The sequence below is a fragment of the Salpingoeca rosetta genome, assembly GCF_000188695.1.
Source record: "Salpingoeca rosetta unplaced genomic scaffold supercont1.35, whole genome shotgun sequence".
In the NCBI taxonomy this organism is placed as follows: Eukaryota; class Choanoflagellata; order Craspedida; family Salpingoecidae; genus Salpingoeca; species Salpingoeca rosetta.
Window position 1 is genome coordinate 302,366 of NW_004754899.1, and position 26,752 is coordinate 329,117.

At 55.5% G+C, this 26,752-nt stretch overlaps 7 protein-coding genes across 7 annotated transcripts in view; 4 read left to right on the plus strand and 3 right to left on the minus strand.

Annotated features, from left to right (window-relative positions):
• The window catches only part of PTSG_10185 (uncharacterized protein), a gene marked incomplete at both ends in the record, with an annotated part of 5,705 nt that extends 2,219 nt beyond the window's left edge, over nt 1-3,486 (minus strand). The window contains 11 exons of the mRNA XM_004988466.1: nt 145-200; nt 323-353; nt 499-741; nt 928-1,396; nt 1,485-1,584; nt 1,715-1,959; nt 2,113-2,175; nt 2,282-2,341; nt 2,683-2,742; nt 3,225-3,305; nt 3,426-3,486. Coding sequence (XP_004988523.1) covers nt 145-200; nt 323-353; nt 499-741; nt 928-1,396; nt 1,485-1,584; nt 1,715-1,959; nt 2,113-2,175; nt 2,282-2,341; nt 2,683-2,742; nt 3,225-3,305; nt 3,426-3,486 — 1,469 coding nt within the window. The remainder of the gene's footprint in view (nt 1-144; nt 201-322; nt 354-498; nt 742-927; nt 1,397-1,484; nt 1,585-1,714; nt 1,960-2,112; nt 2,176-2,281; nt 2,342-2,682; nt 2,743-3,224; nt 3,306-3,425) is intronic.
• Nucleotides 3,487-3,762: 276 nt separating this feature from the next.
• On the plus strand, nt 3,763-10,339 carry PTSG_10186 (uncharacterized protein; the record flags this gene model as incomplete). The annotated part of the gene is made up of 19 exons (XM_004988467.1): nt 3,763-3,977; nt 4,221-4,281; nt 4,426-4,615; nt 4,818-4,889; nt 5,046-5,114; nt 5,361-5,856; nt 6,124-6,245; nt 6,568-6,641; nt 6,933-7,020; nt 7,186-7,399; nt 7,626-7,787; nt 7,955-8,054; nt 8,306-8,396; nt 8,655-8,839; nt 9,062-9,142; nt 9,368-9,487; nt 9,702-9,786; nt 9,983-10,093; nt 10,251-10,339. 19 exons carry the CDS (start codon nt 3,763-3,765, stop codon nt 10,322-10,324), a joined length of 2,610 nt encoding a protein of 869 aa, XP_004988524.1. The 3' UTR covers nt 10,325-10,339.
• Nucleotides 10,340-10,776: 437 nt separating this feature from the next.
• PTSG_10187 (uncharacterized protein) lies at nt 10,777-11,960 on the minus strand (the record flags this gene model as incomplete). The annotated part of the gene is made up of 2 exons (XM_004988468.1): nt 10,777-11,202; nt 11,432-11,960. The coding sequence occupies 2 exons, from the start codon at nt 11,958-11,960 to the stop codon at nt 10,793-10,795; spliced, it is 939 nt and encodes a 312-aa protein (XP_004988525.1). The 3' UTR covers nt 10,777-10,792.
• Nucleotides 11,961-12,712: 752 nt separating this feature from the next.
• On the plus strand, nt 12,713-15,321 carry PTSG_10188 (uncharacterized protein; the record flags this gene model as incomplete). Its single annotated transcript, XM_004988469.1, has 2 exons — nt 12,713-15,096; nt 15,244-15,321. One exon carries the CDS (start codon nt 12,713-12,715, stop codon nt 15,080-15,082), a length of 2,370 nt encoding a protein of 789 aa, XP_004988526.1. The 3' UTR covers nt 15,083-15,096; nt 15,244-15,321.
• Nucleotides 15,322-15,586: 265 nt separating this feature from the next.
• On the minus strand, nt 15,587-20,180 carry PTSG_10189 (serine/threonine protein kinase). The gene is made up of 4 exons (XM_004988470.1): nt 19,991-20,180; nt 16,441-19,808; nt 15,878-16,305; nt 15,587-15,754 (listed from the first exon to the last, which is right to left on the minus strand). Exons 1-4 carry the CDS (start codon nt 20,096-20,098, stop codon nt 15,654-15,656), a joined length of 4,005 nt encoding a protein of 1,334 aa, XP_004988527.1. The 5' UTR covers nt 20,099-20,180; the 3' UTR covers nt 15,587-15,653.
• Nucleotides 20,181-20,262: 82 nt separating this feature from the next.
• PTSG_10190 (uncharacterized protein) lies at nt 20,263-24,293 on the plus strand. The gene is made up of 9 exons (XM_004988471.1): nt 20,263-20,534; nt 20,800-20,973; nt 21,184-21,924; nt 22,160-22,453; nt 22,591-22,761; nt 22,984-23,124; nt 23,252-23,298; nt 23,497-23,623; nt 23,992-24,293. The coding sequence occupies exons 1-9, from the start codon at nt 20,373-20,375 to the stop codon at nt 24,136-24,138; spliced, it is 2,004 nt and encodes a 667-aa protein (XP_004988528.1). The 5' UTR covers nt 20,263-20,372; the 3' UTR covers nt 24,139-24,293.
• Nucleotides 24,294-24,303: 10 nt separating this feature from the next.
• On the plus strand, nt 24,304-25,990 carry PTSG_10191 (uncharacterized protein). Its single transcript, XM_004988472.1, has one exon. It carries the CDS (start codon nt 24,331-24,333, stop codon nt 25,540-25,542), a length of 1,212 nt encoding a protein of 403 aa, XP_004988529.1. The 5' UTR covers nt 24,304-24,330; the 3' UTR covers nt 25,543-25,990.
• The last annotated feature ends 762 nt before the right edge of the window (nt 25,991-26,752 follow it).

Consider the following 26,752-nt stretch of genomic DNA (forward strand, 5'->3'; position numbering starts at 1 on the left):
AGCCAGCGAGAGTTGAGAAGTGCCTCATCCACGGCCGCGACCTTCGGCAAACGTCTTATCCGTGATCACGGCCCGATGGAGTGATACCGTGGTCTGCAACCGCTTTCCGTAGAAAGTGTGCGACGACGCCGATCGTCTCGTGACTCACAATGGCGTGCGCCACAGGTATTCCCCATCCATAGACGCTTTCGACCACCACGCTAATCAAAGGGTGGTCGTACATGTTTGTGCCATGTGTTGAGTCAAGAAAAATGCCACGATGCCCACACTCCTAAGAAAACACAGAACAAGCATGCATGGGAAGTGATGACGAGACGCTTACCATTAGCCACGTGCACAAGGCTGGCGACACACTGCAGTATTGACACGCCAACACGACACGAGTCAACAGAGTGCCCCATGTGTTGCAAGGCGGTGCACGTCATTGATCTTGCATGCAAGCATGCAAGACGCGAGCACGGCACTCAGCACCACACCTTGAGCACGCGTCGCTGCCACTCAGTCTGCACAAGGATGAACAGTGACTCTTGCGGGAAATCGCCTGAAGCGCGCTGTTCGGGCCCGCCAAACTCAAACGCCTCCTGACCTTGAAGCTTCAAGGCTGTGATGACCGGGGTATGCTCACCAGCCTCCTTGTTGTAGATTTGTGCAGCGTACCACACAGAAGCGGCGTCATCCGCATCAAAGCGCCCAGGCTCGTACTCCTGAGCAACTTTGTAGACATGCGCTTGCTTGAAAATGCTAGTCACGCAAGCACGACAAAGACGGTAAGAACGTGCACTGACACACAAGCACACGCAAGGCAGAGAACACACACACACACACAAAAAAACACACACACACACGCACACTCGTTCACTCACTCACTCACTCACTCACGCGCGCACTCACACTCACACACACACAGAGACACCGCATCGATCTAACCTGATACGTGGATGCGAGGAAAAGGTCGCCTTCACCTGATGATAAATGGCCGTGTAAGACGCCGAGACACGAAGGAGACGTGCCACTTCTGCACGAAACACGCCTGGCAGCTGTAGGTGACGCAGGTCCTTCGAGTGTGAATGGTAGTTGAACATCACCACCCGCACTCGCCCGCCCTTGCAAACCTGCCCCCACATCATTGCTGGACAACACCCAACAGGTTTTGGCGCCTTTGCACGGTGAGCGCGGATTGTGCCCTGATATGGTCGCTCATTGCCATGCCGAGAGCACGTCCGGACGAATTCTTCTTCCACCTGTACATGTTCGAGGCCCCACGCGGCAGCTTTTGGTGGGAAGCAGCAGGTGTGGTCACGCTTGACGTAATCGGCGAGGGCAAAGTCGTCACACTCTGCCGCGGCGATGCACGACTCGAACCTGCTCCACGAGGCGTAGTAGCGCACGACACAACCTGCAACGAACGACGTCGGGCAGGAGAGACATTGCTGATGAGAAACACAGGATCGGAGACAACAGGCAGGCCACAATCAAATACTCACATGAGGCGTCGTGATCCGTGATAACATGCTGCATGAGTTCCTTCGCGGTACAAAACGCAGCATCTGCGCAACCGCTCCGGCACTGAAAATGACCACGCGCCTGGCATATAGGGCAGAGCGCCGCTGGTGAGTAACACACGCACATACACACACAAAAGAGCGCAGACACACGCACGCATAAACACACACACACACGCTGCAAGCGTGTACAATCACCACCAGATTCTGACCTTCTGTTTTCCGTGGTCGCGTAGTTGGTGCCTGGAGAGCGCCTGTCTGCTGCTGAAGGTCTGTGTACATGTGTTCTCGGGGCATGGGTACACAATGGCAACCTCGTTGCTGTTATTCTTGAACGTTTGCAGAAGGTCAGCAACGTCAGCACCTTTGTGCGACGTGCAGATGTGACGCTTGGCAGAGTCGAAACGAGTGAAGCGGGCGCTACAGCCAGACGCTGGGCACTCGAAAGGTTTCGTGTCTAGTGAAATCGCCGACAAGTGGCGTGAGCACACACGAGCGCAAACACACACACACACATACACACACACACACACACACACACACACAAGAGCGCACTCACACGAGAGTGCACACACACACAAGAGCGCACACACGGAGTGTTGTTTCGTACCCGGGGTGACGACATGTGCCTGGTGTTGTTGTGTCGTCGCAGCTGTGACTTCTGACCCAGTCCCTGGGATACACACACATGCGCATGCAGCTAACCATGAACAGACATGCACACAAGAGCGCACAAGCACACACGCACACACAGGCGCACACGGAGTGTTGTTTCGTACCCGGGGTGGCGACAGTTGCCTGGTGCTGTTGCGCCGTGGCTGTGACTTGTGACACAGTCCCTGGGATACACACATGCACATGCAGCTAGTCCCTGGGATAACACACATGCACATGCAGCTAACCATGAACACACACACAAGAACGCGCACACACACACAAGACCGCACACACAGGCGCCACACGGGAGTGCTCATTCATACCCGGGCGTGGCCACGGATAGTTGCCTGGTGTTGGGGTTGCCGCCGTGGGCCTGGTGACTTTGTGACTTCGCAGTTGTCCCTTCGGATACACACCCACACACACATGCGCATGCAGCTAACCATGAACAGACACACACACACACACAAGAGCACACACACACACACACACACACACACACACACACAGTGTTGTTTCGTACCCGGGGTGGCGACAGTTGCCTGGTGCTGTTGCGCCGTGGCTGTGACTTGTGACACAGTCCCTGGGATACACACATGCACATGCAGCTAACCATGAACACACACACAAGAGCGCGCACACACACACGCACACACAGGCGCACACGGAGTGTTGTTTCGTACCCGGGGTGGCGATAGTTGCCTGGTGTTGTTGCGCCGTGGCTGTGACTTGTGACTAAACTTCATACACCCCAGCTACAGCTATCCATGAACACACACACACACGCATGCACATACGCACGCGCACACACACACACACACACACACACACACACACACACACACACACACGCACGCACGCACACACACACACACACACACACACACACACACACAAGAGCGCACATACACAAGAGCGCAAACACATGCACAAGCACACACACACACACACGCAAGAGCGCAAACACACGCACACGCACGCACAGGCGCACACATAATCACTGAGAGATACGCACACAGAGACTCATGCACATACGGACACAGGCAGGATGGGGCCATTGCGCACCGTGTGTGTCATTGGCGGATTCGTCGGGCAGAGGCAGTAACTCTTCAGTGATGCGGTCGCGGACAGACGAAAGAGGAGGTCCTGGTGGTTGTTGTGTGAAGTCAAGCGATCATGTGAGAGACAGCCAAGCAGGGGAAGACCTGAACACCACATGACGGCTGTTGGTTGTGGGCAAGAGACGTGGGGATGACAAGTGCGCACCGAGGGTATCGACCAAGTCTTCAGGAGAGATTTGATCGGGAGTGGTGTGGATGGATGCCATCGTTGGAGTGGGGAGGGGTTGGTGGGTGAGGGCAGTGGGGTTGTGCAGTGTGGTGGGGAGGACGGGGTCGTTGCAAAAATGTTTTTTTGGGTCAGACACGTTTTTCAACAGGGAGAATATTGGGTGTGTGGTGGGGAGCAATCTCAGGAGCGGTGAGTGGGCCACCGGGAATGCTCTTGGGGATGTCTCAAAACTCCCACTTTGCCTGTGAGAGCTTGCTGTGGATTTGTGGGTGCTACACTTTATCGTGTCGTATATAGATTCGCACGTGGCGATATGGTTGGCAAACCCAAACAGCGTGCGCAGCCAAACCTGCACCGTGCCCAGCGGGCTGTGCTGCATCTGATTGGGGAGGGCAAGCGAGCAAAGGGTGGTGATCGGGATGACGAGGCTCCCACGGCTTCTGCTGCTGCTGCAACTGCAGTGGCTGGGGCCTCTGACAAAGCAAGGAGAAAGAAGAAAAACAACCCAAGAACCGGCTCAAGCAGCGCGTGCGTGTGTGTGCGTTTGAGTGTGTGAATGTGAATGTGTGTGTGTGTGTGTGTGTGTGTGTGTGTGTGTGCGTTTGTGCGTATGCGAGAGTGTGTGTACACTTGTGTGTACGTACACTTGTGTGTGTGTGTGTGTGTCTGTCTGTCTGTGTACACTTGTGTGTGGCCGCGTGGTGTCCTCCCTTTAACTTGATCCCAACACTGATCTCACACCCTGTTTCCCGCGCCGCGTTTGTTCTGCAGGCTGGCTGGCATTCGGTCTCGGAAGGAACAACGCAAACAGAAGCGTCTCTTGCTGAAACAGGTGCAGGGGCATGTGCATGTGCGTGGCTGGTGCTTTCCTGGTGCAGCTGGTACCGCAGTGTGCACGGTGTTGTTGCCTTCTGCTTAACTTGTATTTCGAGCGAGCTGTTTACACGGAGGTGTGGGTTGTGCATTTATTTTGAAGCGACACGCGGTCAAGCCGAAGCAGGACGGAGTGAAGCAAGACAGCAGCACCAGCAAGAAGAAAAAGAAGAAGAACAAGAAAAAGAAAAAGAAGACCCAGCAACAGCACGACAGCGAGGGTGGAGCTGACAAGCGAACGACACGACACAGCGATGCCGACCTTGGCGACGACAACCCCGCAAAGCGAGCAAGTGAGCACTCGTTGACTGGCGTCGTGCATTTTTGCTGAGCAAGTCTCCCGTCCATATTATTGCTCACTACAAGACATGGACGTATGTGTGTGTGCATGTTTGTGTCTGTGTGTTTGCATGTTTGTGTCTGTGTGTGTGCATGTTTGTGTCTGTGTGTGTGTGTGTGTGTGTGTGTCTGTGTGTACCTGCGTGCCTGCTACAGAAATGAATCCGCATCGAGAGGCCCTTCTTGAGCGATTGCAAGCTGCTGGTCTCATTGGTTCCAACCCAGAAGGTACAACATCACGCGTGCCCACGTAGCTGTGCAATGGATTACAGTACAGCTTGTTGCATGTCCTCGTGCGCGATCTTGCGTCGCTCTGATTCTCCCTACATCCCCATATCCCTCATATCCGTCTATTATTCCCCGTGCTACGATGTCCCTTTGCAGATGAGAATGATGAGGACGACAAGACAATTCGCGAGATGGAGAGGAGGCTCGGTGTCAAGAACAACAAAGGTGTGCGTTTTGTGCGTGTGTGCGTTTGTGTGTGTGTGTGTGTGTGTGTGTGTGCGTGTTTGTACGTTGGCGTGCCTGTTTGTTTCTCTGTGTGCACGTGTGTATAGCTGAAAAAAAGTCACGCGGTGCGAGTATGAGGTACTGAGAGTGTCAACTCACCACCATCACCACCATCACCACAACCATCACCACAATCATCACCACAATCATCACCACCACGACTGCTGCTGGCGTTCGTATGTGCAGCTGCGACTGCGTTTTCCAAGGATGATCCCCTGCGTGATCTGTTCCAGTTTGCAGACAAACTCACGGACGAGGTTGGAGATGGTGATGGCGATGATGACGACGCGTTATTGGACGACAACGGTGATGATGGTGATGATGATGATGGTGGTGTTGATTTGGATGAGCTGGAAGGGCTGGAAGGGCTGGAGGGTATTGATGATGAGGACGTGGAGCTGTTGGACGAGGAAGATGATAGTGGTGATCATGGTGATGGTGATGGTAATGATGATGATGATGATGATGATGATGCCAACAGCAGCGATGGTGAAGGCACTGGCGTGTCAACAGTCGTCAAGACAGACATCTACGGGCGACCGCTGGGCGAAGCATCCAACAGCAGCAGCGGTGGTGGAGGTGGAGGGAAGTACATTCCACCTGCACTGCGCCGCAAGATGCTCGCCACCGACGATGACGACAAAGGACAGCTTGGCAGACTCCTGCGGGGGCTCCTCAACAGGTGCTGCTGGTGGCGGTGGTGATGGTGATGATGGTGGTGGGATGATGATGATGGTGGTGTTGTTTGTGTGGTGAAATAGAAATGCATGCGACTGCTGAAGTCAGCCTTGTCATCACCATCATCACCATTGTCAACCTCTCACTCCTGACAATCTCGCCCAACCATCACCATCCACCACCATTATCACCACCACCACCACCACCACCATCGCCACCATCACCACCATCACCACCATCACCACCATCACCACCATCGTGGCCGCTGCAGGCTGAACGACTCCAACCTTGCGCCCCTGGTTGCGCAGATTGCGGATGTGTTTCGCTCCAACAGCAGAAATCGCGCGTGCGGCGTCATCGCTCGATTTGTCATTGACGCCTGCGTTCGCCAGGGTGTGTTACATTGTGTCGTGTTGCGTTGTGTTGTGTTGCGTTGTGTTGTGCTGTGTTGCGTTGCGTTGTGTTGTGTTGTGTTGTGTTGCGTTGTGTTGTGTTGTGTTGTGTTGTGTTGTGTTGTTGTGTTGTGTTGTTGTGTGCGGCATCACGTTGCACGTGCCTATCCGCACCACAACCATCCCCTCGTCACCACCACCACCACCTCCTCCTCCTCCTCCTCCTTTTCACCACCTCCTCCTCACCACCACCTCCTCCTCACCACCACCATCACCACTACCTCCACCACCATCACCACCACCACCATCATGCCCGCTATCAGACCGGACGTTGGCGCATCTCCTGCGCGTGTACGCCGCGACCATCGCTGCCCTCCACTCCATCATCGGCATGGAGGTCTGCCCTGCACCGTGAACTTGTGCATATGTGTGTTGCGTGTGTGTGCATATGTGTGTGCATGTCATGTGTGTTTGTTTTTGCCTGTGTGTGTGTGTGTGTGGTGCGTGTGCGTGTTGCCTACGATCGTCAAACGCTTTTCTCTCGCCTCTCCATATGACCACGTTGCCATCTGGAACACACACACACACCCACTCCCTTCTTCCCCCCTCACCCTCACCTCTGCTCTCCTTTCCTCCTCTTCGTTTCTTTCCTTCTTTCTTCCTCGTCTTCTCTCCCCATATACATCAGGTGACGGCCATGTTTCTGCAGTCTGCAATTGACAAGTTCAACGAGCTGTACAAGCAGCAGCAGAAGAAACTCAGCAACATCGTCGAAGGTACGCACGATCACAAATGTGTGTGTGTGTGTGTGTGCGTGTGTGTTTGTGTGTGTGTGTGCGTGTGTGTGTGGGGGTGGGGGGTGGGTGTGCACCTGTGTGCTATCGCGGTCCACGCCATTTGTGGGATCGGCAGTCCACCATCACAGCGCACACACACCCAAGCACACCCAAGCACACCCGAGCCATCACATAACGTCATCACATCATCACGACAACAACAACAACAACAACAACAACCACGACGTGCAGACTCGAATGTGACTGCTGAAGAAATTGATGCGACACTGGACAAACGGGCCATCAACATTGCATCGCTCATTGCTCTCCTGTATCACTTCAACGCCGTCGACGCGTCATTCATCTTCGACCTCCTCAAGTCAGTGCCATTTGGGGGTGGGGGAGCATGTGGTGGCATCAAAGCGTGGTGTGTGTGCGTGTGTGTCTGCGTGCGTGTGTGTGTATGTGCGTGCGTGTGTGTGTTCGTGTGTGTGTGTGTGTCGCTGCTGGTGAAAAGATGTTTGACTCGGCATTCACACTTCTAACTCCTGTTTGCGCGCGCACACACACACACACATACACACCCTCTCATCCACTGCGCGCAGCATGTTCATGGGCGAGGGCGGGATGAGTGCGCTCGACATTGAGCTGATCCTGGAGGTGTTGCGGACGTGCGGTGCGAAGATGCGACACGAGGAGTCGCTCCATCTCCGCAACATTCTCCACGACATCAAGACGCGCGCCGCGGAGACCATAGGCACCACCACGTGAGGCTTGTTCTTGTGTTTGTGTTGTGTTGTGTTGTGTTGTGTTGTGTTGTTCTTGTGGTGTGGTGTGTGTTTGTTTATTTGCGTAATGTGTACATTTGTCTGTGCGTCTCTCGCCCTCACACACACTCGCGCATACTCACGGAAACGCGTCATCGTGTATGCAGATCACGCGTAAAGTTTATGCTGGAAGGGATTCAGGACTTGCAGGCGAAGAAGTGGCTGATCCTGAAGGACAACAGGGAACAGCTCAAACCACTCGTGCTGGTGAGGATCAACGTGTGCGTGTGTGTGTACGTGTGTAATGTGTGCAGAACAATAGGTCATGGATGATTCCTGACTTCCCTTCACACTTACACACTCACACACTCACACACACTTACACACACACTCACTCACTCACTCACACACTTACACACACTCACTCACTCACACACTTACACACACTCACACACACACACACACACACACACACTTACGCAATCCCCCCCCAAAAAAACCACCACCGCCGCCACCAGGCGCTGCGGAGTTGTCTGCGGGTGCAGAGGGCGACTGCTGCCGATCCGCTCAAAGTTCCGCTGAAAGACGTGCTGGAGGCAGACACACGAGGTGATACATGATGGCGGTGGCACATGGTGATGGGCAGGATGGCGGTGGTGATTGTGGTGGCCCTTGTGACGATTTGCGTGTAGTTTTCTGTTGTAGTGCGTGCACAGTGCACCGTGTGTGGTGTAGCTGTATGTCAGCTTTTCAATTCGGTCGTGTGCTCGTGTTGACAAGTTCAGCCTGCCCTCGTTGTCCTCGTCACGCCCTGACAATGCCCGTTCGTGTTCCTGTCCTGCGTCATGTTGTGCCGTGTTGCTGCAGGCCGCTGGTGGCTCGTTGGTGCTGCATGGCACGGCCGAAACGACAGCACATCATCATCAACCAAGGGCAACAGTGGCCGCCATGCTGGTGATGATGACGATGATGACGATGACATTGGTGCTGATGGTGGTATGGGTAAAGGCAGTCTGATGGAGCTTGCTGCTGCACAGCGCATGAACACAGACGTAAGATCCGTGCCAGAGGATGTTTGTCTTTGTGTGTGTGTGTGTGTGTGTGCGTGTGTGGCTGTGTATGTGGTTGTGTGACACGCACACGTACTCTTCAACCTTCCGAAGATGCGAACACTGCTTTGTGAAGAGTTTGAGACAGGTGTCTCATCTATTGGCTACATCTTTCCCCTCTCTTGTCCTCTCTTGTCCACACTGGTATCTGCTCGATGTCACCAGGAGAAAGCATTCAACCCGTACTACGCTGTGCTGATTCACCACCTGTGCCAGCACTCGTTTGCCCACAAACATACCATGAAGGTGGGTTATTGCGCGCATGTGTGTGTGGACATGTTTGCGGTCAAACATATGAATGGGCGGGATGCGGAGCGTGATCGTGGCACATTTCACACACACACACACACACACACACACACACACACACACAAACACACACACACACACAAATACACGCGCGCGTACATTTCACACACACACACACACAAACACACACAAACACACACATGTACACGTGACCACGCGCAGTTTTCGATGTGGGACCGGTTCAAGCAAGTTGAAGGCATGGACGCGACGACGGTGGACAACATGCTGCGTCTGCTCGCATTCGTCATCGCAAAGGGATCGCTCAACTTGAGTGTTCTGCGGGTAAGCGAAGCACGGAATGATGCCTGTTTGGTGTGTGTGTGTGTGTGAACGTACATGTGCATGTGTGTGTGTGTGAACGTACATGTGCATGTGTGTGTGTGTGTGTTGGTGGCTCGTGGCAATGTTTGCACGACATCGTATCGTGCTGTTGCTGTTCTTTTGGAACTCCCTCAACAACCACCAACCACGCGTGCTCTCGATCCACTGTCAACAGGCTCTGCCCTTCACGACTCTTCCGCCACATCTCGTGTCGATGCTGCGAAAATTCTTTGCCATTCTTCTCACACAGTATTCCGAAGGTATGTGCGTGTGTGTGTGTGTGTGTGTGTGTGTGTGTCTGTGTGTGTCTGTGTGTGTGTCTGTGTGTGTCTGTGTGTGTGTGCGTCTGTGTGTGTGTGCGTCTGTGTGTTGCTTTCCTCATATTGTCGTCCGTGCTGCCATGCACGCAAATTCATCGATCCCCCACTGCTGGAATTGCTGTCACGCCAACAACAGGTGCGGTGAAGAAAGTGTTTGAGGCGCTGAGCGGGAACGCCAACGCCGCCATCGTCAAGGACAGCATCGTCGTCTTCTTCGACCACTACATGACCAGAGACCAGCTCGAAGGTGTGTGTGTGTGTGTGTGTGTGTGTGTGTGTGTGTGTGTGTGTGTGTGTGTGTGTGTGTGTGTGTGTGTGGCTTTGCTTGGTTGTTCACTGATTTGTCTGATGCCCGCTTGCCATTTCGTGCTGACGAAACCACCCCCCCCCCTCCTCAACCCCAGGCGTCACCGATGACCCCGCACTGCTCTCCCAGCGGCTGAAACTTGCCAAGCAGAGTTGTATTCGTGACGAGTAAACGCACAAAGTAGCAAGTGGACATACACACACACACACGAACACACACACACACACGAACACACACACACACACACACACACACACACACACACACACACACACACACAAACACACACACATACACACACACACAAAGAACAATGTGCAGATGAAGAGCACAGCACGCCCGTAGACTGACACGTGCATCAGTTCCACACAAGCAATGGCACGGTGAAAATGTTGGGTGCTCTGCTGCTGTGCAGCAGCGATGTGAATGTACGTCATGACATGTAACAAACCCAGTCACAGCATGAATTGAAAGATAGAGTAAATTAACCTGGGCAGGAAACACGATACGTCAGTAGCATGGCCGCACAAGCAAAATCATGGGTTCTGATAGATTAAGTTCAATGTGAGCAGGAGTTAGTTCGAGTATGTCATATTTGCAAAATAAAACATCAAGGCAATTGTCGTCTTCGTCATTCCATTACTGCTTGCCTCCGCCGTGGGCGGCCTGTCCCCAAACCTGCGACTGTGGGGGTAGGCCTTGTTGCTCAGGGCCACCATCTCGGCGCCCTTGCGGCTGTGGCTGCAGTAGCTGGTGCGGCTGCAGCTGCTGCAGCTGCTGGTGTTGTTGCTGCTCTTGTTGGTGGTGTTGAGGCTTGCCAGCGCCAGTGATCGGAGGGCCTCCGCTACGCGTGCGTTGGGCCGGTGCAGGCACAGCGTTGGGTTGAAGCGTCGGGGGAAGCTGCGTTGGCGCGTGTGGCGCGGTGCCCTCGTGCGTGTCTGCTTCTTGCTGGATGCCTTGAGTCTCCCGTGCCTGTTGGGCCGGTGATGACTGAGGCCAGCGCTGCTCTTCCTCGTCCGTGATGCCATCCTCGATGCGGCTGAAGCAACCTGTGGAGAATGAAGCGTAGAGGAGGAAGGGGTGGGTGGAAAACAATGTTTGCGGTGAGCGAAAGTAACAGAGCGCAGGAGCGCGTCATTCATGCACACGCACGCAGACATGGGCCGAGGGCTCTTCTTGCTTGCCTAACACACACACACACTCACACACACACATACACACATACACACACACTAACATACACGCACGCACGCACGCACACACGCACATCAAACTCACCCCTTTCCATGTAAGGTTCTGCCTCAAAGTGGTGTCCGTTGATTGGCTGTGCGGCGTTGAGGTCTTGCATGACAGCGTCGGCCGCATCGCGGGTGGCAAACGCCACGTACATGAGCCCATCAGAGCCACGTCCGAGCACCATGCCGTTGAGGGCGTTGACGGTGTCTGTGAACTTCTCAAGTCCTTTGGGCGGCACGTCCACCAGGACAATGAACCCGTGGTATGGGTCCAGGAGTTGGAACTCGTCGCGGGGCGAGCGCTGGTCGTGCTCAGCAGCACCGCGCTGGCTCACAAAGCTCTGGAGCCGCGGCGACGCATGGGAGCGCACGTGATATCGACGGAAAGCGTCATACGCCATCAGGGCCGTGTGCGCCGAAATGAACTCAAGGCGAACGGCACCGTTGGCGAGCGTCTCGATGTGCGGGCAATCGATGCTCTCATCGGTCAACGTCCTCTCAGCGGCTTCCCTGCAAGGAGCATCGACGATGATCAACAGCTGGTGACAGTCCACATATGGTGCTGGGCTCATCTGGCCTGGTGAGTGCTGGTGCTGGTGTTGGTGTGTATCTGCTTGGTAGTGTGGATGCGGTGTTAGGGTGCTCTCGCTCCTTCACACGCGTGGTTGCGGCATTTGACGCTTGGTTTGTCCGGAGGGCCTGTTATTTGAACCACGAGCGGCAAGAGAGTGAGCGAGCGAGCAATCAGCGACGATATATGATGCATGCGAAAGCAATAACATCTGTCAATGTAAGAATGTAAACACAACGCGTGTTGAAGCACATGCATGTTTACAATTGCTGCGGTAGTGGGAGAAACAAACAAAAAAAAGGATGGCATGATCTCCCACCCCATTCGCAGCACTCCACCACCACCAACAACATGAATACAAAGGGTGTCCTTGTTGCAGGACCAAGCAAGGAGGGAGGACAGCCGGGCCACACACACAAACGTACAAAGGAGATGATCGGTGTCAGCAATCGAAGGGCACAGGGGTTTGGTTGGTTGGTCTGGTTGATCTGGGCGGTTGGGTGGGTCGAGTGTTGCTTCTGTCTTTGCAGCAAAGATGGTGGCACATCAGAAATTTCGCTGTGTTATCTATTATTTTTCTACAACCGCACTGAACCACAAGAAGATGCAAACGCAAACACACACACACACACACACACACACACAGACACACACACAGACACACACACACACACAGACACACACACACACACACACACACACACACAAGCACACAAGCACACACACACACACACAAGCACACAAGCACACACCATGTCCATCTCGAGTGTGTCTGCCAGTGAGTGGGCGCTGATTGCAGCCCACCTAGTGCCAAGTGAGGACGCCAGGGACGACCACCACCACGTGTCCATTCTTGATGAAGCGGACGTTGACAAGCGTGCTGCTCAGCAAGCTCTGGGCCGAGCGTTCTTCAACCTCATGCTGACGTGCCGCGAGCTGTACCACGACCTCCCGTGGGCCATGCCAAAGTGGTGCCTGTCACGCGTCTACAACGGGAACAGGGCCGAAAGGGCGATTTTGCACTGGCTCGACACGTTCCAATCGGACCTCCTGCCAGCAACCACAGCAACCGCAGCAGCCACAGCAACCGCAGCGACCACCAAGGCCACAACCACCAAGGCCACAACCACTGCGTCCGCGCCAGCTGGCAGCACACGCAGCCCAAGTTCATTGCCGAAAGAGAAAAGCGCCATGGAGGGCGTTGCGTGGATGGAGAGCCGCTTCCTTGCGCACTGCTGGCTTGGGGCAAAGTTTGACAGCAAGTGCACGTTCCTGCGTGCGAGGCTGTCAACGCCTACATCGCCTGAGTTCTGGCACTCGTTTGGTCTCTGCGGCCACGTGATGTTTGGTACCTTGAATGAGCTCAAGTCTTGGTCAGCAACGCAGCAACAACAGCAACACCAACAACAACAACGACAACCACAAGAACAACAGCGACAACCGCAACAACCACAGCAGCCACAACCGCAACAGCAACACGAGCACAAAACACACCAGCACCCACCGGAACACCAACGCCAGCAACGACAGGACGCAGTCCTTGTTCCGCAAACTGCTGCCGTCTCAACACCACCCAAGAGCCAGCAAAAGGCGTCACAAGGTCCCTTGGCTCCAGCTTTGTATTCTTTGAATTTGAACCTGACGCGTCAGGAAGACGTTGATTGCTTTCACCAGCTGCACACGAGGCTGCTCGCACGTGCAAGAGGAGACACCATGTTTGTGCTGACACGAGTCACAATACCCCTGCTAACGGTCAGCAACGTCAAGTACCTCACAATCAAGTCCTTCTCCAGGACCACAATCGACAGTCTCCACTTCCATGATGTCGAGGAAGTGGAGTGGCACCCAACTGCTCTCCAACGTGCGATTTGCGGTACATTCCGGCACACGCGTCACGTGACGCTTCATGTCCCCTTCAGCCTGGATGACATCGCCGCGCTCGCGGGCGTGCCAGAGATTGAATTGTGGAGCAGCCGCTTGCTACAGCTGGAGCACATGGACGAAGCGCAGGAAACGAACATCGACACAAGCGCAGCTACCGACGTCTCCCCACTGCGCGGAGCCCGACAGCTTGGCCTCCACGTCCTCCCCGTGCTCAACGAGGCGTCGTCCCTTGAAGCAGCACAACGAGTGAGTCTCACAGATGTGGCACTGACAACAAATCGACTCGCCAATGCCACCAGCATCCGCCTGGCAAACATGAAGGTGATGCCAGACGTGCTGCATCTTCCCAAGGCTACGGAGATTGAGCTTGTCGAGTCTGACGTGAAGCAAATCACGTGCCCAGCCCACCTTGACCGCCTGTATATCCACAATGGAGGCAGCGATGCCACCTTGCCAATCCCTTCGTTTGAGTTCGCCAAGGAGGTCCAGCTCAAGCTCTTCTCTCTGGCACGGGAGCAGCTGGCTGACCTTGGTAGCCGCGTCGACACGCTGGTGCTGCATGCGTGCGTCAGGAACATGAGCGACCTGCATGTCATTCCAGACCACGTGCACGTGTGCGTGTCGATGGGCATGCGCGAGTTGAATGTCGACGTCCCCGCACCACCGTGCGTGCAGGAGCTGCAATGCTTGAGGAGAGCTGATTTTCCTATCCACCATGTGGCGCACGTGCCACGCCTGACACTCCCCAGCACCAGTTCTGGCGCTCCCATCCGCGACCTCTATCTTCTCTCCAACCGCCAGCGCCTGTCGCTTGAAGGCTGTACCGTGGAAGGAGAGATCACGGGCTGTCGCAGTCTGTTCCTCCGAGCATGTCGTGGCGCTGCCACTGTCACCGCCACGCATTACTTGTCTGTTCTTCGCGGTGCGATTGCTTCGGAACAGGCGGGCGATGATGTGTTTCCCAAGCTTCGGCTCGCACGTGTGCGGGACGTGTCCGCGTGCCACCTGGACTCTTGCAGTATCCAAGACTTTGCCTGCATGCAGAACGTGCAGCGGCTCGTGCTAAGGAACTGCACGTTTGATAGCGTGGACACCCTCCCACCAGTGGCCTCACTTCGCATGCTCAACTGCACCACAAGTGACAAGGAGTGGGCGTGGCCATGGCTGGTCCTCATTAACCGGACTCCAGAGGAAATGCGGCATGTCTTGCTTGCAGGCAAGAAGCACCGGCGACGCTGACGGCGGCGGACGCGGTGGGGTTTGGCTGTGATGCGTGGTGTTGGGTTGTGGGTGTTGTGGTGGTGGTAGTGTGGTGCGCGGCTAGGAAGTCTTAGTGCAAGCGACCTTTGCTTGACGTGCGTTTGCTTTTGCTCATGGCCCTGTCATTGCTGACATTGCAGGGCGGCAGTGCTGACGCGAAGGAAAGGAGCTGACTGAGACTATTAAGCGGCGCCACAGGGTGGCGTGGTGGAAAGGGCGGTCTCAACCGCAACACACACACACACACACACACACACACACACACACACACACACACACACACACACACACACACACACACACACACACACACACACACACACACACACACACACACACACACACACACACACACACACACACAAAGGGCGTACATCTTGCGGGTTGATATTTCGTGTTTGTCTTTGCACTGGTGTTGAAACGATACACAAGAATGAGCAGGAATGAACGATGATACTACCAGCAATGAACAGAGTGAAAGAACGCGAGCTGGAGGACATGCAAACGTAGCAAACAAACACACAAACATGCAAGGTGAAAGCAGGCGCAATCAAGCAAAGTGGTGGTCCTTGAGCTCTCCAAACGACGGACGCTCACGCGGATTCTGCGCCATGCACTTGTACGTCAGCGACTGGAACCACTCGGAGATGGCTGTAGGATAGGTGTGCGTGTGTGTGCGTGAGCGTGAGTGAGGACGCGCAAGCAAGGAATCCAAACACGCTTACACACACACACGCACACACACACATAACTCACATAACTCACATAACTCACCATCCTGTTCGCTGTCGTCAAACTTGAGCCGCTTCCCATCCGCCATCAGATTGCTGATGGTGGCGAGAATTGGTCCCCGATACCCGCTCCCCTTCTCCTGCTCAATCAAATCAGGCACACGCTGGGTCGCCACCTCCCACATGAGCACACCAAAGCTGAAGACGTCTGCTTCAAAGCTGTACTTGTCGCCCGTCAATGCCTCTGGTGCCATGTACAGCGGCGTGCCCACGCCAGCCGTCAGCGTCATGCTCGTCATCGTCTGCAGTCCGGTTTGCTGGCTGTATTGGGGATCATCATTATGGCTGGAGGAGGAGAGACGAGTGCGCTGCTGATTGCTGTCACGCGTAAAGCACTGGCGAATGGACCCAAAGTCCGTGATCTTGGCGCGCAAGTTGGCAGAGACCAGCACGTTCCCACTCTTCAGATCCCTGCAGTCAGTGTGTGTGTGTGTGTGGATGGGTGAGGTGAAGGGAAAACGCAGCCGATGCCACACCAACACCACCTCGTCCCAACGCAATGCACAACACACACACACACACACACACTCACTCACTCACACTCACCGGTGCATCTGGTCGAGGCTGTGGATAAATGCCATGCCACTGGCAACGTCACGCAGCAGTCGCAGCTTCAAATCCCATGCAGTCATCGTCTCTGCTCTTCTGTCGCACCCTGTGCTCACCAACGTCAATTCTTCTTCATCCTCTGCAGTCACGCCTGCATTGTCTTCACTCCTTCTCTCCCCTTGCTCCACCTCCCTCAGGACTTCCCCCATATCCTTCCCCAACAGATCTTTCAGAGACCCCATGGCCACATACTCCAGCACCAGGAACGGGCTGCCGTTGGGGTCTGTGCCTGCGCCAAAGAACCGCACCACATGCGGGTGCCGTGTACGCTGCAGAAACTCCACCTCCTTCTCAAACTCAAGCACCATGCTGATATCGAAAGCCATGACGGCTTGCTGCAGCACTTTGACCGCCACTGTGACTGTGTCCCATCGTGCCTTGAACACCACGCCAAATGCGCCCGCAGCGACACGCTTGATCATCCTCAGCTCATCGAACCCAATCTCCCACACTTTCTTCAGCGCCATCACTTCTTCGTCCCTCTCCACCAGCAGCTGCTCCTGCAAGTCAATGCGCTTGGTCAGGCCCCGGTAGCGGCGTGACAGCCACGCCACGAACAGGCCAAAGAACAGCCCGCCAATCACAGAGCCAGCGGCGATGCCGGCAATGGCAATTTTTGGATCGTCCACCACGCACCGCCCACCCGACGCCATCTTGAAGCCGCGCGCACAGGTGCACCGGAAGGAGAACACGATCTGTGGCGTCAATATGGCCATGTCACGCACTGGTCGCAAGTCCTGGTTTGAGAGCTGAACTGCACAGTCGATTGGTGCATCAGTTAGTTGCAGGATGGGAGGAGTGGGGCGGTTTGGAAGGAGGACAAAGTCGGCCGTCCAATACTCTTCGTCTGACAAGACAACTGCTCTTTGCGTGACGCGATTGATCTCCTCCAGTTGACTGAGCCACTTGTTGCCAGAGAGATCCAGCACGTTCACTCTCTGGATGCAATTTGTGAGCGGCTCAATCGCCTGCTCGGAGCGGAAGGCCTTCTCATCCAAGTTTCGGGCGAAGAGGACCCGTCGTCCCCACCGCGTGCACAGCGCACCAGTTGGCGGAAAGTTGGTGTTGCTGATGTCGAGGGTGTCGATTGGAGGTGCATCAATGGAAGTGAGCCGGGTGCAGTTGGACACGTTAAGCTTCTGGAGTGGGCTGTGGACAATGATAGATCGCAGGTGCTTGTTGTCGTTGAGAAGGAGTGAGTCGAATGTCTTGTCAGGACATAGCTCAATGGTCTGGTAATCTGTGTGCGTGATGCGGAGCTCACGAAAACTGCTTGCCAGAAGCTTGCACACGGTACTTATTGGAATAGCGTCGCTGCTGGCGCCTGGCCAGCCCACGTGCAGCACATTGAGGCTGAGCGGTGGAAGGTGCTCGAATGATGGAACCACGGCACTGATATTGACATTCTCCAAACTGAGCGTTGACAGCCGTGCAGTGCTGGTGAAGCTGGTGTCCTTCAACACTGCTAGCGATTCTGTTCCGTGAGATGCGTCCAGCTCGAGCACTTCGAGGTTGGGCAGACGAAGAAGCGGCGCCAAATCCATGTGCTTGATTTCATGGTTCTGAAGTTGCAGAGTATCCAGAGCAGGTGTGTGCGTGACATGTGGCAGCTCCTTCATGGGGTTGTCGCTCAAATCAAGTTCGCGAAGGCGAGATAAGCCTTCGGGCAGTTGCAGTTTGGTGAGCTGATTGTTTTGGAGGTTGAGAAACTCCAGAGAGGACAGCTGTGCCGCTTCAAGGACGTTGTCAATGGAGCGAATGGCGTTGTTGGCAAACGACACCAGCCATAATTCTGGGTTGTGGGCGAACAGCGCTGTTGGAAGTGCAGTCAAATGGTTGTTGTCACACAAGAACTCGCTGAGGCGCGTGTTGAATTGCAGGAGGTCGTCAGGTAAGGCTGGGAGGTCGTTGCTTCCAGCAGACAGGGAAGTCAACGCCGTCAAGTTCTTGAACAGGCCTGGTGGCAGCGATGTCAGTCTGTTGTCGAAGATGCGCAGCTCTTCCAACAACGACAGGCCGGAGAAGACCGTCTCATCAAGGGACGTGATGAAGTTGTTCCCCAACGCGAGAGAGGTGAGGCGGGTGGTGCTTCGGAATAGTGTGGCTGGCAATTGGGCGAGGAGCGTGTGCTCGAGGTTCAGGTGATCCAGCATGGTCAGCTCAGCGAACATGTCGGGGTCAAGCTTCGTGATTGGATTCTGCTGCAGCTCAAGCTGTGTGAGGCTCGTGAGACCATGGAACAGGCCGGAGGGGATAGCACTGATGTCGTTGGCAAACAGAGTCAGTAGCTGCAGCTGAGTGAGGTCATCGAACGCTTGTGCCTCAATCTTAGAAATGAGGTTCTCGCCAAGGAACAGCTGTTGAATTAATGTCAAGCCTGTGAATGTATCATTGTTGATGCGACGGATGCGGTTTCCGTGTAAGCTGAGGGTCTTTAGCGTCGTTACAATGCCAGAAACGTCTGGAACAGATGTGAGGGCATTGTTGTCCAACTCCAAGTCGACGAGCTCATGTTTGAGAGCAAACCAGCTTGTGCCCACTTCCCGAAGCAGCACGCTGTCGTGTATCCAGATCGTGTCGATGCGCGCCATTGGGTTGAGCATGCTCAACTGAAAAGTGAGAAACTGCACATCCAGTACCGAGAATGAACGGCAGCGGGCCCACACGCCATTGTTCACAATCCACCGCAGCGGCGCTTCCTGCACGTGTCCGCTCACAGTCAAGTCCACAACAAAGGTGGAAATGGCTTGCAACGTGCTTGTATCCGTGCTGTTGTCCACGTCATCACTCTCACTCAGGGTGATGGTGAGCCATCCTCTATTGTCTGCGCCAGGACACGTGCCATTGACCACACTTGTCAGCGTGCATTGCCCCGCCCGCACATCAGGGTCATTATTCCGTCTCTCACGCCTGTGTTGCAACTGTGCTTCTTGTTGCAAGGGCAGGTTGGCCGTTGCGTTGCGGCGGATGACATTCACCCTCTCTTCCACGTACGTGGTGAACCTTGTACCTGATGGAGCGGGAGGTGCCTTGTGTTCTCCATTCTCAAGCAGCTCCAGTTCCCCACGACCGTCCCCATTTCGATCGCCACACCCAAACGCAGCCATCATGCGGTGAATCGGGGACAGGTCGACAAGCGAAGAGAGCACCGTGGTTTCGCGCGTCATTGTGTTTCCAGTCGTGTGGTTGTTGTTGTTGTTGTCGTTCCCCTTGTTGTTGGCACCGTGCTTTGGGAAGAACGGCACGTCGTGCACTTCCAGCACACGCACCATGCTGTCCAGTGTCCCGTGCACGTCAGAGCACAACTAGCGCAAATAAAGAGGCATGTGGTGAAGGTGCGTGTGAGGATGCAAGAGCAGGTAGAGGAGACAGACAGAGATAGTGTGTGTGTGTGCGCGTGTGTTTGTGTATGCACATTCACGTTCTCATGCAGCCGGACAGCCGGACAACCGGACAGCCGGACAACAGGACGAAATTGCAAACGCACCTTTTTGTCGCCATGAGCAGTGGTTGAGCGTGCTCGTGTACTGGGAACCCTGGTGACGACCACCATCACCAGCAGCATTGCCATAGCCGCCATCATTGCCCTTCGCATGGCGTGGCAATGGGTGGCAGCAGAGTGAGAGTCAGTGAGCTGAGCGTGGATGAAGTGAGAAGGATCTGAGGGTGGATGGAGGGATGGAGAATTGGAGATGGAATTCCTTTTCTTCCTCTTCTGTCCGCAAGTCATACACGGAAAAATGACAATGATACACTCAACTTTTCTGGCCCCTTTCGAATCCGAGGCGGCAACTTTGAAAAACACAAAGCAACAACACAAACAAAGCACACAAACACGATCACGCTGCTGCGTTGCTGCTGCATCGGTGATGGAGAGCAAGCGTGCCAAGCTTGCCAAGAAGAAAGCCTTCTTGGAAGGGGTGCATGCCGTGTTGACAAAGAGTGCTTATGAGAGCGCCGCACACGCACGGCGACGAGCCGCTGTCATCGCCAAAGCCGGCGGCACGTGCACCATGGAACCAACAGACGAGGTGTGTGTGTGTGGGTGCGCGCGCGCGTGTGCGTGCGTGTGTGTGCGTGTGTGTGTGTGTGTGTGCATGCGTGTGTGTGTGTGCATGTGTGTGTGTGTGTGTGTGTGTGTGTGTGTGAGCATGCGTGTGTGTGTGCGTGGGTGTTGCTTGCTCCACAACAGAGAACACAATAGAAGCGTCGCTGCGCCCATTGATTGTTCTGTTGCAGCTCACCTTCTTCTTACCATGCACACACGTACGCACACACACACACACCCCAATGCAGACCAACGTGGTGCTTTGCTCTGAGACGACAACAAAGGCAGAGGCCATGGAGCGCATCAAGCAAGGCAAGGACCTGGGCGGGAAGCCTCCACCAGAGGCAGCACACTGGGTCACCACGGCGTGGTTGACAGAATGTGTCAAGGCAAAGACATTCATTCCTTACGACTGCTTCACAGTACGTCATGCGTGTGCGTGTGCGTGTGTGTGTCTGTGTGTGTGCGCGTGTGCGTGCCTACGTGTGCCCACCTGTGTGTGTACCCTTCAATCCCTTTCGTCGTTCATGCAAACTGCAACCCATTTCCCTCCAACACACACACACACACACACACACACACACACACACACACACACACACACACACACACACACACACAACTGTGTCAAGGTTCGGAGCGGGGCGCCTGCGCCTGTTGGAGAGAGTGGTAGTTCAGCAGCAGAGACGGGCTCGCCATCACGACAGCCACTGCGGCACCGCAGCTCATCTGCGTCATCGACATCGTCCCAACGCAGCGCATTGCAGCACATCAACAGCAATGGCGACTACTTCCCCGCGTCCGGCAGCCCCAGTCGCACAACCAGCAACGACAACAACCCAGCACGAGCGCTGGATGTTGGCCCCATGTCCTCTACATTGACTGTGAACGACACGCACCCGCGTAGCAGCGAACAAACGGCGCTCATATCCACTGCTGGCGCTGCCACACACGCAACAGCGGCGGCGACGGAACCATCAGCATCAGCGTCAGCATCGGCGTCGGCATCGGCGTCGGCATCACAGCCATCATCTGCAACCCAGAGCCCGGCAGCGCTGGTTGCGCGCTCACAACGCGTCGTCGGCACATCACCAGAGGAGATTGAACTGCCGCCAGCGTGGGAGGCGATATACCACTGCTACAACTGCGGCGCGAAAGACCACGGCGCACGCACGTGCCCGCTCCCGCCACGGGGCACGCCCGAGAACACGTATGTGCCCGGTTTTCCCGGTGCGCGGAAGCGTGTGTCGCGCGAGTGGATGTGTGCTCGGTCGCACGGACACAGGAAGGACCGCCAGGGCGCCGGCCCAAACGACCTCATCATCTCCAACCTCGAGAAACTCCATGACACCTATGCTGACTACGGCACTTGGGTTGGTGTTGGGGGGGGGGCTGTTTCTGTCGTGCGGTTGTGTGTGTGTGTGTGTGCGTGTGTGTGTGTGTGTGTGTATGTGTGTGTGTGTGTGTGTGTGTGTGTGTGTGTGTGTGTGTGTGCGCGCGCTCATGGCTGCGATAATTTGCGGCCTGCACGAACTGTGCTCGTATGTTCCCACCCACTGACACACACACGCACGCACGCATGCACATGCACATCACATCACATCACAGTTGCACCAGCTGAAGGCGAGCAACTTGCACACGGCGCTTGCGTTCATTCGACGCATGAAGGAGCCCATCACCACATATGAGCAGGCGCGCAGGATCCCCAAGGTTGGCAACGAGACGGCAAAGAAGATTGACGAAATCCTCTCCACGGGCACGCTGCAGCGGTTAGAAGCCTTTGACACGCCCGAAAAACGTGCACAGCACGAATTCAGCCAGATCTACGGTGTGGGCACCGCGACGGCTAAGCAGTTTGTCGCCAAGGGCTTCAGAACCATCCAGGACTTGCTTGACAACCAGGTGCGTTGTGCGTGTGCGTTTGTTGTTGGGGCAGGTTATGTAGCAACTGTGCGTGCTCGTTCCTTTCCTTCACAGATCTTTAGCGCTGTGTTTCTCATTCCCCCAACACACATGCACACACACACACATGCACGCAGCATGAGCTGACGGAGCGTCAGCGCATTGGCGTGCGATTGCATCAGGAGCTGCAAGAGAGAATACCCCGGACAGAGGTGGACAGGATGGTTGCACATGTCAAGCACGTTGTCCTCTCCATCGAGCCCGGCTGCATCTTCGAAGCATGCGGCTCATACCGCCGCGGGAAGAAGGTGTGTGCGCGTGTGTGCGTCTGTGCGTACGTGCGTGCGTGTGTGTGTGCGTGTGTGTGTGTGTGTGTGTGTGTGTGAGTGTGTCTGTGTGTATCTGTGTGTCTGTGTGTTGAGGGGTTGCACGTCAAACACACTAAATCGTGTTGGCTGTGCTTGGCATGTCGTATGCCAACGCTCGCCTTCACACCATTAGGGCCCGATCTCTCTCATGAATATGTGCAGACGTGCGGAGATGTTGATGTGTTGATATCGCACCGGGACAAGCGCGTGTTGGACACGCTATTCAAACGCGTCATTGATGCGCTGCACGATGACGGATTCCTGACCCACGACCTTGCGCGCTCAGAGGGCGAATCAACACAGGTGTGTGTGTGTGTGTGCATTGTCAGTGCGTGTCACGATTGTGCTCGTCAGTCCTGTTTGTGTTGGCTGATGCACACACACGCCCGTGCTCATTCTACTCGCTTTCCACAAATAATCGCAATCGCAGTACAAGTACATGGGCATTGGCAAGCTCAAAGACGCGTCCTTTCATCGGTATGGTGTCACGTGTCTCGTTTTCATGTCTCGTTTTCATTTGTCTCGTTTGCATTACCTCGTTTGCATTGTCTCGTTGTAGGTTTCTTCCAATCAAGCACGCATCCCGCAGCCTTCTGCTCCTTCTTGCCCCACCCTCTCCTTCCATCTGCCGCCCTCATCCCCCTCTCATGCGTGCGTGTGTATGCGGTGTGGCAGCCGTGTGGATATCATCGTTGTGCCGTGGGAGGAATGGCCGTGCGCCATCCTGTACTTTACGGGCTCCGGCGCCTTTAACCGCTCCATGCGTCTCCTTGCACGCAAGATGGGCTGGTCCCTCAGCCAGGTGCGGTGTGATGAGTTTGTGTATGTATGTGTGGTGTATGTGTGTGTGTGTGTGGGGGGCAGACAACGCATGCTTGCGTCTCCTCGTCATGACTGGGCCTCAAAAAGTGCTGTTGTTCTCCAAAGATCTCACAAACTTAATGCACACACACATACGCACACACACACACACACACACGCACGCACACACACACACACACACACACACACGCACGCACACACACACACACACACACACACACACACACACACACACACACACACACACACACACACACACACACACACACACACACACACACACACACACACACACACACACACACACACACACACACACACGCGCGCGCGCGCACGCACACGTATCAGCACACGATCAACTACGGGGTGGTTCGAGACAGGAAGGAGAAAGACAAGAAGTTGGGGGACGGCAGCGTGATCCCCGTCAAGTCGGAGCACGACGTCTTTGCCCTCCTCGCCCTCAAATACCGCCCGCCCTGGGAACGCAACGCTTGAGAGACACAGCGAGGTGAACGTGAAGAGGTGAAGGCTGCTGGAGAATGGTGACATGATGGTGGAGCGTGCGCATCATGTGCGCATGCATTGTCAGCCGCGCAAACAAACACAGACAGCAGACAGATGAAGTATTGAACTTTGGTAAATGATTTTATGTGATTTTCGACGAAGCAAGCCCATACACAGACGGAGATGAGTGGAGCGGTTGTGGTTGAGGTTGGAGGCCTGAACACACGGGCGGGCAGGGCGAGCGCCATGCTGCCAGAGCATGTGTTGCCGTCCTGGGAGCAGAAGAGCAGCAGAAGCAACAACAGCAGCCGAAGCAGCAGCCGTAACGGCAAGAGCGAAGGTGCTGAGCGGGCGGTGGTGAAGCCCGTCGAGCATGGCATGGTCAACAACTGGGACGCCTTCGAAAGCATGCTTGGCAAGTCGTTCCAGCGCGTGCTCGGGCCCCAGTCGACACAGCCGTCAGCAGCTATGAACACAGAGGCGGACGCCGAGGCGGAGGGCGAGGGAATCAGCAGCAGCAGCGGCAGCAGCAGCAACAGTACAAGCATGCCACCGGTGCTGCTTGTGGACTCGCCAGCGTTATCGGAGAAGGACCGCGAGCGTGCGTGCGAGCTGGCCATGGAGAAGTTTGGGGCGCCGTCGTACTTTGCCATCAACGACCTCGTGGCCAGCGTGTACTCTGCGGGCCGCATCTCGTCCTACGTGTTTGACATGGGCTACGACAAGTGCAGCGTGGGCGCCGTGCATGACGGCTTCCTGTTCCCGCACACGTTCCAGACCGTGCATGTTGGCGGCGCACACGTGACACAATGCCTGCGCGACCTCCTGGCCGAGCGAACGCACGAGATCACCCTGAAGCAAGCAGAGGCAATCAAACTGGACCGCGTCAGAGTGCCGCTCGACTTTGCGCGCGAGGCGTCCCAGGCGCGGTTCAGTGACGACGACTCCAGCTTCGTCACCCTCCCGGACGGCCAGCGCGTGCCGCTGTCTGATGCCGGTCTCCGCGCCGCAGAGTCGCTGTTCCAGCCCATGCTGGCGGGGAAGCCCGGTATCGGGCTGTCCGACACGCTTGCCGACACGGTGAACATGTGCCAGCACGACAAGGACTACCAGCCGCTGCAGAACCTGCCGCTCTTCTTCCTCGGCACGGGCGGGGCGTCGCAGCTGCCGGGCGTGGACGAGCGCATCTACGCTGATCTTATGACCAACCTCATCACCACGTCCGCGTCAAAGCCCATTTTCATCAGCGCGTTGCAGCAGGCGCCAGACCGACACCACGCGGCGTGGATTGGCGGGTCCATCGTGGCCAGCTTGCCGCGCTTCATCGACAACAACTTTGTCTCGCGCGCAGAGTATGAGGAGGTGGGCGCCTCCGCCATCCACCGGCACTGCTGATGTGCACACACGCGCGTGCTGTGAGAAGGGGTAGGGGTTTGTTGTTCTGTGGTGTGAGTGTGAGTGCGTGCGTGTGTATGTATATTTGTGTGTGTGTGTGTGTGTGTGTGTATGTGTGCGTGTGTGTGTATGTGTGCGTGATGGTGTGTGTGTGTGTATGTACATGTGTGTGATTTGGCGGGTGGACAGCAGCTGGTTACACGTGTCCACCTCCACAGCACCAGTTGTTCAGTTCTACACGAGTCTGTATGTATGTTTGTGTTGCTATGGACCGAGTTGGGCTGTTCCCAATCACCCATGGTGGGAGGGTGGTGATATGAGTCGTTGTGTCTGCGGTGGCATCATGTGTGACAGCCAACACCGACGAATGCGTGCTTGCGTTTGCACCGATTACACGATTTGATCATGACATGTGTGCGTCTCCTGTGGACCTTGTACTGATGATGACCACACCTTGGCGGCAACAACACCACGCATCCACATAAGTTACAAGCAACACTGTTTGCAAGTGCACCACGGTATCCACGTATACACAGGCAGAGATAGAGACAGAGACAGAGAAAGAGAGACAGCGAGCGAGGCATGCGCACCCACACCTCCACACACACCCACACACACACGCACGCACGCACACGCTCACACACACACACACACACACACATTGAATAGAGAGTAACGTGCGACTAGGGGGCGAGGTTTGGTTGTTTCTGCTGTGATCCTTCGATGAGGATGACGCCCAGGCCCGGAAGATGTGTCCGGTACTTCACCGCAGCGGACAGGACACAGTCTGTCGCGGACGCACAGCACGAAGGGTGGTGGGGCGAGTGAGATGTGAGATGCGTGCGGTTTTATGTGTATGTATAGATTCGTGTGTGTGTGTGTGTGTGCGTGTGTGTGTGTGTGCGTGTGTGTGTGTGTGTGTGTGTGTGTGTGTGTGTGTGTGTGTGTGTGTGTGTGTGTGTGTGTGTGTGTGTGTGTGTGTGTGTGTGTGTGTGTTGGTTGCACTGCGGTTGGTCATTGGAACGCATTCGAAGCACCAACCCAACGCAACGCCAGCGTCCTCACCAGTGTCGTCGTCAATGCACGGCTGCGCGTCCCCGCGGTCAACTGTTTGCCATATCCTATCGCACGCGTCATCGAAGTTGCTGAACCTGTGGTAGCACAGCGGCGATTCGCAGTCGAGCGGAGGGACGGGACGCACAGGTGGGGT

Coding starts and splice junctions, on each gene's coding strand:
- PTSG_10189 (XM_004988470.1), bottom strand. CDS start 20,098: ATGCGAAGGGCAATGATGGCGGCTATGGCAATGCTGCTGGTGATGGTG. Junction 16,306..16,440: donor AGCCTCGACCAGATGCACCG/GTGAGTGTGAGT, acceptor CACTGACTGCAG/GGATCTGAAGAGTGGGAACG. Junction 15,755..15,877: donor TGACGACAGCGAACAGGATG/GTGAGTTATGTG, acceptor CCTATCCTACAG/CCATCTCCGAGTGGTTCCAG.
- PTSG_10190 (XM_004988471.1), top strand. CDS start 20,373: ATGGAGAGCAAGCGTGCCAAGCTTGCCAAGAAGAAAGCCTTCTTGGAA. Junction 21,925..22,159: donor ATGCTGACTACGGCACTTGG/GTTGGTGTTGGG, acceptor ATCACATCACAG/TTGCACCAGCTGAAGGCGAG. Junction 23,624..23,991: donor TGGGCTGGTCCCTCAGCCAG/GTGCGGTGTGAT, acceptor CACACGTATCAG/CACACGATCAACTACGGGGT.
- PTSG_10191 (XM_004988472.1), top strand. CDS start 24,331: ATGAGTGGAGCGGTTGTGGTTGAGGTTGGAGGCCTGAACACACGGGCG.